This window comes from Taudactylus pleione, unplaced genomic scaffold (genome assembly GCF_031769625.1).
Source record: "Taudactylus pleione unplaced genomic scaffold, aTauple2 ptg000036l, whole genome shotgun sequence".
Taxonomy (NCBI): domain Eukaryota; kingdom Metazoa; phylum Chordata; class Amphibia; order Anura; family Myobatrachidae; genus Taudactylus; species Taudactylus pleione.
The window spans coordinates 9,321,749-9,336,317 of record NW_028284438.1 but is presented as its reverse complement, the minus strand read 5'-3'; the positions used below and the strand labels follow the sequence as shown (position 1 = coordinate 9,336,317).

At 38.7% G+C, this 14,569-nt stretch overlaps 1 protein-coding gene across 13 annotated transcripts in view; it reads right to left on the bottom strand.

The window, feature by feature from the left end:
• Positions 1 to 14,569, bottom strand: part of BLTP1 (bridge-like lipid transfer protein family member 1) — a 341,411-nt gene that overhangs the window by 228,580 nt on the left and 98,262 nt on the right. For all 13 annotated transcript variants that reach the window (XM_088452258.1, XM_088452264.1, XM_088452266.1 and 10 more), the window contains 8 exons: positions 14,117 to 14,195; positions 10,456 to 10,547; positions 9,906 to 10,023; positions 7,158 to 7,313; positions 6,494 to 6,591; positions 5,002 to 5,180; positions 4,687 to 4,793; positions 4,328 to 4,533 (listed from right to left, as the gene is read on the bottom strand). In XM_088452258.1, the coding sequence (XP_088308384.1) occupies positions 4,328 to 4,533; positions 4,687 to 4,793; positions 5,002 to 5,180; positions 6,494 to 6,591; positions 7,158 to 7,313; positions 9,906 to 10,023; positions 10,456 to 10,547; positions 14,117 to 14,195 (1,035 nt within the window). The remainder of the gene's footprint in view (positions 1 to 4,327; positions 4,534 to 4,686; positions 4,794 to 5,001; positions 5,181 to 6,493; positions 6,592 to 7,157; positions 7,314 to 9,905; positions 10,024 to 10,455; positions 10,548 to 14,116; positions 14,196 to 14,569) is intronic.

Sequence of the window (14,569 nt, the reverse complement as noted above, 5' to 3'; positions counted from 1 at the left end):
TGACCCTCTATACCTTAGTATGACAGGGTACAGTAGAAGAAAGGGATTGTTTTGACTGACAATATAGAAGTTACCACTAGCACAAGTCACATACAAATCAGAAATAAAAATCTAATTTTCTGCAAGGGGGAGGGGCTGCAAAGAGAGCGCCTTTTTTCCTGGCTGAAGTTAACCACCGGGTTCCCTGGCCTTAATTATGCCTTTGCAACAGTATGTTAATGCCCCGGTGGTCTAGTGGAGTGGTGGGCTGCCTCCCCAGTGTCCACATCAGCGCCTCTGGTCTCTCTCCTAGACCGAAGGTAAGACTGCACTATTATGCGGGTCCTCACGAACGGGTACCGCCTTACCTGTCCTCTGGATTCCGGGCTGCAGTCTGCGAGAGCTTGCTAGCTAGTCCCCCTAGGAGCCCCACCGGGAGTACCTAGCACAGGCTTGGAGTCACGGCGGAGCGGTGATGGGGTGGCAGCACAGATGTCCGGAGGACAGTCTGGTGCTGCTCACTCTTCTGGTAGAAATAAAAATTAAATAAACGAAAATAAAAGCTTGGGCTACATAAGGCAGCCACCTGTTATAATGGTGGTCCAGCTCTTTGACGGACACCAACAAAACTGAAGTGCCCTCAGGCTGTGGGTGGGGTATAGGGGAAAGGACCGAAGCATCCTGGGATTGAAAAGCTTTGGTGTTGGTGTCCGGTTCTCCAGGTCCCACCTACACCCCAATGTCTCCCTGTGGAGCCCTATGGACCCTGAAGAAGAAATATTTTTTTATATATTTATTAATACAGATTAAAATTGCAAAATAAATAGGGTTGTTACTAGCTGTCATCTTGACATGTTTTGGGATGTCCAGCTTTTGAGGTAGCTGTTCACATATAATAGAACTCTCCACTATTTCAAACAAGTTTAAATTATAAAGCTGGAGTCTTAACTGACTAAATATGCCCCCCCTGCAGTAAATTGCTATTTAAAGTGGGACATGCCTGTCTAACAAAGCAGACACTGTGGGGAGATTCAGAGTTGGAAGTAAGTCCATTTTGCAGGAAGATCGTGAGAGTTTTATCACTATGCATACTGGATAGCCAAGTGCACACATCTATGGTGATACTAAGTTACACACATCTCAGTCACAATGTCACATGTGGCTGAATCGGCGGAAGTTGGCGGCAATGGCGCGTTCACACACAGGTAAAGTATAGTGAAGGCATGTGGACGGAATTGTGGAGGCTATGCGGGGCTGAGCATATGCAGAAATCCATATAGGGCTGATGCAAGTGCGTGGTGATAAGTGTATGGAATTGAATAGATGTGTACAGCTCCACATGCATCCTGTTTACATATTGAACAAGATCTGAACATTTACATTTTTAGTTAGGAACAGGTTCCTAACTAAAAATGTAAATGTTCAGGTCTTGTTCAGTATGTAAATCCAGAGTACATTTTGCATCCTCCAAATGCTCTGTCACTTACATGTTTATAATGTCCAAATTTCAAACTTTTAATAAGCAAATTAAAAAAAAAAGTTAAATTCTGTCGCCTGGTCCTATAGATGTGTCCTCAAACACCTATAACCTTTTCCGCCATGTGGGATAGAGAAGCCTGGCGTCATTCACATTCTGTGTAGGGTGAATCGTCCAGTGAATGAACGGTTAAGGGAATTCTCAGATTTAAGGAGATGTGTATGTAGAGGATACAACATAAACTATTTTGACACATGTGGCATCATTATTACTATGTATAATTATAAAATAAATTTTTTTGTTTAAAGATTGAAAGAGTAGTTAAAATTTTGAAACTAATAAAATGGTGAGTTGTAGAAATTACCAGTGAATGAACGTCCAATGCTAGCACATGAACAGACAAGTCCAGTAAATGAATAATATGACTTACATCAATAAAACATAGTCAACAGATCTAATCTAAAGCTGGGTACACACTAGACTATATAGGTCATCCAATCCCATGCATCGGAGGGGCATATCAGATACATTGACTTGAATATGCCTCTAAAGAGTTACTGGTATGGCAAAAAACTTATTAAACAGTTCACATATCAATGAGGATATAAGACAGCATATAGGACACTTTTGGTGTAAACCACACCCAATCCTCAGCTTGTTTTTGGATATATAATTTGAAAAAAAATCAGCTTCATGTGGTATGTAGCAAATCACAACAAAGTACCAAAAGGGGACAATATTGATAGATCATTTTAAAGGCCAATGAAGGGGTTTATCAATGCAATCATCAGAAAGTACAGAACGTTAGCGAAACACAAATATTACAATTTAAAACAAAGGTACTGGAGGAGTGAAGCAGCAGAAGATTTAGAATAGAGTATATGACTGAAAACGTTCACATTAAATAAAGTTGCCATTATGCATAAAATAGACAGCAAATAAAATTATTACTGCTCTGAACATCAAAAGAGAGAATATGAATCACATCTCTGCAAGTCCCTATGCAAATTATGGAGGACAAACTCCTCATAATAATTATTAGACCGACCTGTCAAATGACTGTAAAGCTATGTGAAATGAGATATTGAGACACATACTTAACTATATAATTTTACAGTGTACATTATAATGTAGTGTGCATTGCAATGGTTAACCAGTGGTTTACATTGTGTGTTTTGTGAAGTGTAGTGGAAAGATGTGTCACCATCTATTAAACAATAAATCAATAAACAAGGGAATACATGGATATAAACTCATGCCCAACGGTGGCACTTTGTAGAAACAAATCATTACGGAACTGCTTCAGGATATCTTGTGATACATGTCCTGTCTGAAGTCTTTTCAGCTTTGATAGACTAAAGACTTAACGGATGCGGAGGCTGCACTCGATGTACTGTAGAACATTAACATGTAACTCTTAATAAGTCAGAAACAAGGATTTTCCATTGAAATGGTCCCAACAGCACAAATGCATTTACATTCTGCCATCCAAGCTGCACACCAAAGTAAAAAGACAACATGGGAATAGAGGTATAAACGATTATGACTGAGAATACAGCATGGCCAACCGTTGCTCATTCTCTGTAACAAATCCCATTGTGCGCTTCTACTGATGTCTATAACAAACCTGCACTGTTGTGCTACTTCAAGTGTTTTCATTGAAGACTTGATCTAGATGCCCTGTCTTTATAGGACTTATTCAATGATTTCACATATGTCAATGCTGGCCAGACCTTCAAAAAGAATTAATTAGAAACTTATTCTACAATAGCACCACAGTTTTTCAGGAGATCAATCAGAAATTGCCCTGTGGTGGTGAGCTATTTTAGAGTGAACCAGCTTTGCTAAATATTGCGAACAGCTGTAGTTTTGAAATAGAACAGAAGTCAATGGGAAAATAAAGTCATTTCGACAGAACGTTCCCACAGCTGAATACTGCAAAAGCAGCAGGCCGGGCTCTAATAAAGCTTTTCCCTCCAAACCCATTGACTTTAATTCCAATCTTAAAAATGCATTTAGAAATCCAGCAGCATATGAAAAAAGCAATTGTCCCCTGTAGAGTGCAGAAAAAAAAGAAAAAGTATTGGAGAAGACCACAAACAATGCTTTTAATTATTATGATTATGATGGAAAGGAGACCTCCGGAGAGGCCATAAACCACCAAAGAGGGCCCAGAAATAAAATTAATTAATTGTAGTCTTGAATATAAATGATGTTCTTCAGTTAATACAACACTTCCAGAATTCTATAAAATACTTAGAACATAAAATAAGATGCAATAAACCATCAGTAAAATAGACATTGCTTAGAGATAGAACTCCACAAGAAAGTATCTGTTACCTGGCACCAGACTAGACAGACATTTACAGCACGCATTACAGCATGATGGATCTACATTTAGCACTGACAGTAACATAGCACACAAACCATGCAGCTTTCAATTAAGACAAATGTAAAGACACATCACTGAATATAGTAACTTGGAGACAGCTAAAAGCGTATAGCTAATTATGTTCTTTCAGACACTATGAGACACACTAGAGGCCAGTTCTGCCCCATAATGCGATGCTATACGCATTAATCTTATCTTACACAATATTCTCTAAGTACCTTCCATATTATGATAACCAGCATCCTGGATTATTGATTTTATGAATGGTATGTGGTGTGCGCACACAACACAGCTCACAGACATGTCACTATATACTTTATAACGTTACAGTGTTGCCTCATATGGACCATACTATATGCAGTGGCTGTCATAGTACAGAGAACAAAATATTCAATAAAAGTCTCAGGTTTTGTAAAATTTTTAGGCTGCACCGGTTTAAGTTAAATTAACATGCTGGGAAAACAAAAAATACATGATACCTTTATGGAGAGAAAGGCCATCAGGAGGGGTCCATAGAACACTACTTGTGAGTCAGGCGATAGCTCCAGCTCAACGTGCAGCTTATCTGGTGGAAGTTCTGATGGATCCACAGTAGGTCGGTTAGAAGCAGTGGGAGAGGTAACTCTCTCTGACGTTCTCTGACAAGGCCTCAGCATTGAGAGCATAGATTCCTCCATTTCTGACACTGGCAATGAAAGAGTTTACATGGCTTTTAGGAAAGTTAGAAATGAGTCACTGAATCAAACAAATCATAAAGCTTGCTTTCACACAGCACAGAAAAAAGAAAAATCATTCCATAAGAGTAATGATCATCTTAAAAAAAAAAAAAAAAACTTACATGACTGTTTAAGTTGCTCATCTGTCTTTTGGGGATAAATTGGATGCCAGGTATAGTCGATGATTAACATTACAGATGGAACAGTCCAGCACTCCACCCACCCGGACCTTTGGGTTCAGGAAAGAAAATCTATTAAACATGGTTATTACTGCATTGCTATAAATGTGCAGCAAGTGTAAAGGCGCTTTTCTGATCATGTAGAAAAAAAATCAGTGAAGATGTTAAAGGAAGAGATGGAGAGAACAGATGTATGTAATAGTAACACTGCACGAAAATAAAACAATATTGAATGCTAGTGTGCTACGCAGACATTACCCTGCTTGTGTTACATTTCTCCACTTCGGTTTGCAGTGCTTTTGACCACTGTTGTTTTCTGCAGAGCTGCAGGAGTCAGGGCCGGTTTTGTTTAGATGACAGTCTTTTACCAATGTAAGCAATGAGTATTTACTGGGATGACAGTCAGGTAAAAACAAATGGAGGTCCACATCTCCTCCCTAAAACGTAAACAGCATTGATAAATACAAGAATGAACTAAACCAACAATTCTAAGGGTGGTATCCAAATAGCCCCGATATATTTTCAGGGGCAAAAAAAAATATTTTTTTTTGCCGATAATCCCAATTTTTTGCCATTTTTGTTGTCACCCTATCCTACTTGGTTCGGGCGTACAAATAGTATAATTCCCCAGAAAACACATAGGATATGTGATAAGTTCACAGACTTCTGCGTTTTCGCCATTGCGCTGGAAAAAACATGAAACTTTTCAGGACACATCAGGTCCTGAAAAAAAAATCCTCGATAAGGCTTCATGGCTAATTGGATAGCCCCGGGGGGGTCCATTAGCGCCCGAATAATGTTTGGGGCTAATTGGATAACACCCTAAATATATCACTCCCTATGAATATATTTCCCCATCAATCTACATTCAAATAGATAGCAGAAATTAAGCAAAATAAAAATAAATGTCTGTTTGTTAATATCTTGCCTTGTTTACTATATAAATTATTTTCATTGTAAAATGTTGCATACTAACTTGTTGTAAAATAAATGTATATAAATAATAATCCAAAACACACTCAAATCAGCAGAAACAGAAAGACCTATTATTCTGCGTACAATTACATCAATGGAAAAAAAAAAAAACAGCACCACAAATTTACAAATTAAATCCCTATGACCCAGTTTCAATTTTATTTTATTTAAGAATGTTGCTGAACTCAAAGAACACAAAAGTACAGCACAGTTAGCACAAGTGCCAACTGTAGAGAATATAACAGTAATGAGAACATATTATAAGTGATTCTGCATTGTATTTTTTAAGTAAAACAAAATAAAAAATTAGCAAACTCAAATAACAAATTTACACCTCAAAAGAATATTTAAAAGAACATTAAGATATAATTAGTGAATACAAATTGACCATATCTATGAAACTCTCACATGGACTTGCATATTAAAATAAATTACATGAATATCATCTTCTGACTTGTCTGGACTTTTATTTAGCAGTCTTGCTTGTACTTCTTAATTCACTAAAAATGTGTGTTGTTTGCCATAGGTTTGTATGGCCATTTAATTACAGTGTTAAATAATGGCAACACAATAATAAAGGTAAATGCTTGATGTACATGGAGGATGTCCTTCTACACTGTGATTGTCCGATTGTGATCACTGTGGTTGAGCGCATTTTATTATATTGCGGTTCGACTGCATACGCTGCGCTTTTTCCTATACAGGCTACTCCAGGCACAAACAGAATGTTAATTCAAACCACTAGGTACATGGAAATGAATAAAATGAAACTTACTCTTAGGGAAAATCTGGTATTGCACGTAGTTGGTACAAAATCCGTAAATGGCAGTGCAAAATCTATGTTTAATGTTTCTCCACAGGCAGCCAGATACACTAGAAGAACAATACAAAATGTCTATAAGATGAAAGTAAAAATCCATACAGAAGATATTTTGAACTTGAGGAAAATAAAGTAGACTTAAAACTGAAAACCCAGAACAATATTTATATTGTATTTGTACTATTATGGTAACTTGCTAGTTATTGATTTATTGCTTAACATGGATAGATGTCAAGTATTGGAGGACTTTTAAACCCTACAGAACTGCTTGGTATACAAAGGAAAACAGGGTAGAGACATTTTACGGTCGTACTTCAAGTCTTTATTGTGTATGTTGAGGAAAGGAGCACATGTAGATATATTTTTAATGTGATAAACAAAACATCAGATACAATAGTTCCACTACATGTATTGCCAACACCACAGCGCTGCTTTTATCAAGGTGAAAAAGTACACGGTTTATTATCTAATTTCATTGTTTTGTTTATAGGGAAAGGGTAAAAAGGAGTCACAATTTCACATGAAGGCCGAACTCAACAAGAAAACATATTAGTTCATCATGTACAAGCATTGTTCAAGTACACTGGCTTAGAAACCACGGTGACAGAATGAATCTCACCATTTTCTTGCTGCTTAGTCGAGCAATCTATCCAGTTGTGTTGATTTGCTGCCCAGATCATTTCAAACTGATGAAACATGATCTTTAAGTTCCAAGTATAAGGGACAAATGAAAACAGATCTGGGGCACTGTCACTGGACCAATCTTGAATCAGATCTAAAATGAAACCAGCACCAGGAGTTATAGTTAAACAGTCCCATAAGACTCTGAAAAAGGGAGCTGGAACTTAGTCTATCTTTGTGCTAACATTTTACTTGTGAAGAGCAAATGCCACTTAATAAAAATCAGACACAGGAAATGTAAAAAAAATATAAATCAACAAATGTTTTCAAAAGAAATAAATAGCATAGTTCAATTATATTCATTTTTACAAAACAAGGAGTTATTAATACTGGCATTTCCAACAGTTTATCAGGTAATCAGACAAAAAGAGGCTGATGCATAGTTGTATGCCAGGCCGGTTGTATGCCAGGCCGGTTGTATGCCAGGCCAGTTACACTCTGCATTTGCGAGTGAATGAGTGTAACTGGGTTGCAATGGGGAGTTTGCACGCAGACTAAATTGAATAAGGGTGTTTTTGAGTATGTGAAAGCAGACTATCTACTGTAAGTCATGCAGATGCTGAGAGTCAGATTTCAAATGGATCTCTTTCACCAGGTACAGTGCTGGATAATTGCACACTGATAAAAACAACTGCTATTTGCACAAGTGTATGTATAGTGGCAGCGAGGTCACCTAGATGTATAAATCTCAGCATATGGCTGAATATCACCATTTAGTTCCATGCAGGCAGTGCGAGTGTAATTGAGGCCAACTTGCATGCAACATTGTTATCAGCTCCAAAGTCTCCAAACGTAATGTTCCACTACCAAGGGGCAGCAAGAAACTTTCTCGCTTACCAACTCATAAATAGGGTGTTGCTGCTGAATCTATTGGACTAACACAGTAATTACAGCAGTTTCTCCAGTCATATACAGTTAGGGAGAATAATCTCAGAATTGTTGTTAGGTATGTGGGGGACTTCACAGTAACAGTAACGAATGTAACAGCCATATGAATGATAGTTGTATAGATAAGTTGCTAGTGATGTTACCACCAAGCTCTATAGAAGACTTAAAACACAAGTTAGGAAAAATACAATGGAAATCTCAATACAATCGGAGGAGGACGGCTACATTTTAATTAGACAAGTTCCAGAAAGATTACCCAACATAGACATTGTTAATGGGGTTCTAAATGACAATAATAATATGAAGATGCTTCAGACAGTTAATAATCTTAAACACAAAAGGCTTCATTTATAGTAGGATGCAACACTGCAACCTGAATTTAGGATCAAAAATACAGACGCAAAAAAACGATCTACTGTGTGTTTCGAGAGCAATTCATATTACAGTGTTTCGATGTGTCTGCATGAATATACTCTAGACTTGCTGTCGCCCTGACCCATATGAGGGTGGGGCTTGATGACAATATTGCGCTGGGGATGCAAAAACGTCAATAATCCCCACCCTGTAAAGGCAGAACCATGCAGACATTTTTAAAAGCCATGAAATAGGGTAGAAACAGGAAATTAAAAGTGCTCTCTCTCCCCTATACTGGCACCCACAAACTCGGGGGTACCCTCGTTGAAAGAGAGAAGTACACTCTTTGAAATTATTTAATCCCTGAAAAGTTATTCTCTGGTGATCACTACAGAAATCATTAAAAAATCCAGGGATGGGCTTCGAAAGTTGTAGACACCCTTACTTGTACGAAGACAGTCTAACTCTAACAAATGGTGTGACCCCTTCGGTAGTTATTTTCTAGTGATAACCAAATACACCCTATATTACGCAGCCCACATCCTGGCATTAATGAACTAATGGATCACCTCACTTTATACGGTAAGTTGTCTATTGTTCAAAATGGTATGCCTTGTGGGGCTACCATATTTTACACATTTTAGTTAAATACGTAAAAAAAAAAAAAAATCCAATCTTTGAAGTGCAGATTTTATTATGAAAACTGGTGTGTAATATTGCTTTCTAACATTTTTGAAAGTTAGATCAGTACCAAAGCCAAAACAACAATGTTTTTCTTGGTGGGGATTAGAAAACAAAAATTCACACAAAATCTTTTAGCTAACTTTCTGGCCATTTGAGGAGAAATAAGCACACTAATGTTAGTTTCTGGAAATTCAAAGTCGATTGGGAAGAAAAGGAATATTTTGTGTGCGTACTTCATAAAATTACAGTTATTGAGGTTGTTGTAGCCAGCCCTTAAAGTGGCAAAACAGGCTCAGCAGAGAAGGGGACAAGACATGTCTACACTTATTGTGAAACAATTTTAATCAGTTATCTTCTCTATGAAGTTAAGCACTAAATATATGCACACAGTTCCAAATATGTACTTAGCAATATAAATCATCAGTCCAAATAAGCATTTTGATGCTCTGTATGTGCTTTGATATCCACTGATTTACATAAGTAAAATCTAATATAGTCAACATCTGAAGACTTTCCAAAGGCAAACAGCTAGTGAATTATTAAAACCATTAAAAATTGACACCCATTCAGAGGTTTATTTATTGCTAGAACCCAAGTTCACAGAGCTCGATTTGAATGTCAGAGTGTTACTGCTATAGACAAACTGTAAAATTCGGATTGCTCATGTGTGTCCTTAACACAGTAGATCCATATAAAGTTCAAGACCACCAAATTGGGTATTGCTGTATTTTTTTTGTTATAAGTAAATGTATATTTTTACCTGTGAAAAAGTTTTTCTGAGCAAATATAAAGTGATAAGTTGCCTTGTAAACTTCAAGTTCACATTGCCATGTCTGGGGCATATTCCACACCCTAGGGTAGCTGGCATTAATATGGAACTATGGGGAGAAACAAAGAGTATTATTACAGACATATGACACAAGATTAAGATTAACAGGTAAATCTTGTTTGCACAGTTCCATGTATATTCTATAAAACAGACTTGGATGCATTTGCTCTAATTGGGGTTTTACCGTTACCTACATTTTACATCATTAATCATACCATTGGTACATTCACAAGAAACAATACAATTGAATATAAGTTCCTATTGGTAAATAAAAGGAACAAACAAATAATGGCAATATATTCAATGTACATAGCATTTATTTTCCTATTTCGCATGCTATCTTAATAATTTTTAATTCCATGCCTATATTCTTATCTTCAAATTGTGATACTTGACATTCAGAATGATTCATGTATACTAAACACACACACACGAATTATATAAATAAATGCTAAAATAATTAAAGAGAATTTAAACTTACTGCAAGCATTTCAGCTTCAAGCAGAGTCCTGAACTGCATACTAGTGGTTGTATCAACATGTAACAGCTGTCCTTTAATTGTAGTTGAATAGCCTAAAGATAAAACAAGATTGTACAAAAAGTAGCACTTATTACAGCTTTATAAAAACATAATCACGAACAAATAAAACAATTAGCCGCGGGACTTAACGCAGGCTTTTAGCTCCAGAGTTAAGTTTTACTATTGTATTAAATCCCACAGTGAACCCAATTTGCTACGTTAAGCTATGCGGGTTAGTAAGGAATAGATTCCAGGTAAAGTGTCTGGAGCTATGCAAATACCGCGCACAGTAAGCCCTCAAGGTGCACTTAATGTGGATTTCTATTCACACCCTCGGGCAGTAATTGATTAGCTTCCGGGCTGTTAACCCGGGAGCTAAATGGCCGTGGTAAGTCCTGTGGCTAGTTGAACTCCCCCAAAGGGTCCTCTGAAATCTACATACTAAAATTTGTATAGGACACTGAATTAGTTAAAACCAGGGAGCTAAATTTAAGGATGGAAATCATTGTCCCTTGTGAATATAACGTTCGCCTCTAACAATGTTAAGCTCACTATTGCTATAGTATTGATAGGGGTCGAAGCCGTGAGTACTTTCGTGGTGTGAGAAAGTGCGTTAAGGTACCTCCGTGTTCACTCATTTTTGTTCGCTGCCCCATTAGGTGGCGTATTAAATAAACATGTCCGTGGCAAGATCAGGCCACAAAGCAGCAAGTTGAGGTGCCACTGAGGAGCCATTGGTGGCATTTCCCTAACGTTACGACAACTCGACTACCTCATGGCTAAATGAATTGACACCATTTAATGGGGTTTCCACCGTTGACAGGAGATTGATGCCCTGATCTTTCCAGACAATAATTCATAAATCGTTTCAGATTCCTTTAAGCTAAATTTCTTCTTCCTCCTAGCCTGGAGAGGAGAGTCTGGGCACCAAATAGTTAATTTGAATTCTCAGCAGCCTGGGCTTCCTCTCCTCTATATCCCGCCCCCAGCCACCGGCAGCCAGTTAAGTCAGCAAGCGGCAAGGAGTAAGGAGAAGGAAGACTAGCATACACCCAATAGTCAGGTGCCTCAGAGTTGGCGCCCTTTGCCCCCTATGGGGTCGAAGAAAAAGATTTAACAGGTAAGAACATAAATCATCTTTTCTTCTTCCTCCACTAGGGGGGGGGACAGTAATCACAATGGGACATTCCAAAGAGGTACCATTATAGGAGGGGAGGCTCCTGAGCAGCACTGAGAACAGAATGCCCGAAGGCTGCTTTTCGAAGATGCATATATTTCAAAGGCATAAAAGCTAATGAATGTGAGTGCAAAAGACCACGTGGTCACTTTACAAAGTTGCACCACAGCAAGCTGCCCAAGATGCTCCCATTGACTGGGTGGAATGGGCAGTCACCGCGGCAAGGGCAGGAAGATCCACCAAAGAATAGGCTTGGCGGATAGTCAAATGGAGCCAGCGGGCTAAGGTCTGCTTAGTACCCGGCCAACTGCGCTTGTGAAATCATACAGGACAGCGAATCTGTCTTGCGGAAATCTCTAGTCCTGTCCACATAAATACGGAGAGCCCTCACAACATCCAAAGATGCCTCCTCCGGCAAAGAGTCTGGAACCCAGAAAGACAGAACTACGATCTCCTGATTGATGTGAAAGCAACACACTATCTTGGGAAGATAACCCAGGTGAGTCAGCAGAAAAGCACGATCTGAGTGAATAACAATAAACAGGGAGTGACACGACAAGATGCTCAAATCGGACACTCATCAGGGTGACGCGATGGCAAACAGGAAGACATTCTTCCACATAAGCCAACACACATCAACCGACTGCAAAAGCTCAAAAGGAGATAACTGGAGAGCCTTAAGAACCAGAGACAAGTTCCAGGGAGCCACTGGAGTAACAAAAGGAGGCTGGACGTGTAGAACGCCTTGAAAAAAAATGTTCCGCAAAGGTTTATGTATAATATATATATATATATATATATATATATATATACACATACATACATACATACATACATGCACATACATAGATCCACACATATACAGAGAATCATCCAACTGACCAGGGGTGTCCCCAAGGTGACCGGTATCAACAGCAGGGCACACAGACACACATGCAGAAGGAACAACAACACTCACATGCACACAGACCAATGCACTGAACAAGTGGGCAAATAATGCTCAACAAACCAGCTACTGTATAAAAGCAGGAATGAGCTATGTATATAATCTGGCTGAGGAGTGAGTTATATGAGAAGACAGGAGGCTAAACTTCTCTCCCTGAGATGTGCTGAGAAAATGGCCACCGAGTATCTCAGAGGAGGCGGTGAGAGGGGAGGATCACGCCTGGGGCTTGCTCTCTGCGGTGAGGAAGCGCACCCTAGGGGTGGGGGAGGGGCCAACGGGGAGCCATCAGCACTGGAGTGGCAGTGAGAGCATCCTATAGGACGCCTTTCACTGCCCATTAAAAAAAGAAAAAAAAACTAGTAAAATAAAGAAATAAATCAATAAAACAATGGGGGGACCCCTCAAAACGATGCCCGCTCCTGCTAGTGGCTAGGTATAGAGGAGAGGGAGCCCGAGCTGCTGGGAATTCAGAATTAACTATTTGGTGCCCAGACTCATCTCCAGGTTATACCCAATATGATCCCTGTGCCCCCTTAGTGGAGGAAGAAGAAATTCAGCTTACAGGAATCTGAAACAATAATAATTCAACAATCTCCTGTCAGTGGGAACCCCATTAAATGGGGTCAATTCAGTTAGCCATGAGGTAGTCGAGTTGTCGCAACGTTATGGAAATTCCACCAATGGCTCCTCAGTGGCACCTCACTTGGTCCTTTGTTGCCTGATCTCGCCATGGACATGTTTATTTTTATACGCCGCCTAATAGGGCAGCAAACAAAAATGAGTGAATACGCAGGTACCTTAAGTGCGTCATATAGCCGCACTTCCTCACACTACGAGGGGACTCACGGCTTCGACCCCTATCAATACTATAGCAATAGTGAGCTTAACATTGTTAGAGGAGTACGTTATATTCACAAGGGGGCAATGATTTCCAACCTTAAATTTAGCTCCCTGGTTTTAACTAATTCAGGGGTCTATTTACTAAGCAGTGTTAGGAGAGACTGAAAAGTGATAAGGTACCAGCCAATCAGCTCCCAACTGCCATGTCACAGGTTGTGTTTGAAAAATGACAGTTGTAAGCTGATTGGCTGGCACCTTATCACATTTCACTCTGTCTCCTAACACTGCTTAGTAAAAAAATTGACCCCTCTGTGTCGTATACAAATTTTAGTATGTAGTTTTCAGAGGACTGTTTGGAGGAATTCAATTAGCCGCAGGACTTACCACGGCCATTTAGCTCCCGAACCCAAAAACCCTTTGCAATAAGAGACAGTAAATGTGCTAGTGCAGCTCTGCTAATGTAATGATCACCCATACAATTAATTGAGGTGGTCAAAAAGTTCTACAGAGAAGCCATGGTCAATGTAATAAATTAAATTAAAACCAATAACTCTGAGCAAACAGCACATCTGCAGTCAAAACATGCATACTACTTGTGCTGCTGCAGATTCTCACTGCTTTAATAAATAGCTGGCCTTTTCTTTACTTGTAAGTCTTACCAGTGTCAGTGACAATCAGAGGGATGTTTACTTCCAAATATGATCCAGCCCACACGTTCACATGCACAGCATTTGTTTCCTGTATAATAACAATAATATTAGCTGTATCAAGCTTAGCTAAAAATGACGAGTTCTAAATCTTGATATAATTTCAATTAATTCCTAATAGTCCCTAATCTAAATAACCTCTATTACAACATACCTGTATACTGTACATATAGTGGAGTGATGTGCAAAATGTACGGTTATATATGTAAACTAGCGACCTGCTCCAGCTACGCACGGGAGAAATTTTTAATTTATGACTATAGTCTTTTATCAAGTTTGCCTAGTTGAAGACTGCATATATAGCCAAGTGCAAATATAAAGTGAAAAATTTTTTTTTTTCTAGAAAACACAAAATAAATATATATTTCCACAATGGTAACAACATTACTCCAATTATCTATTCAT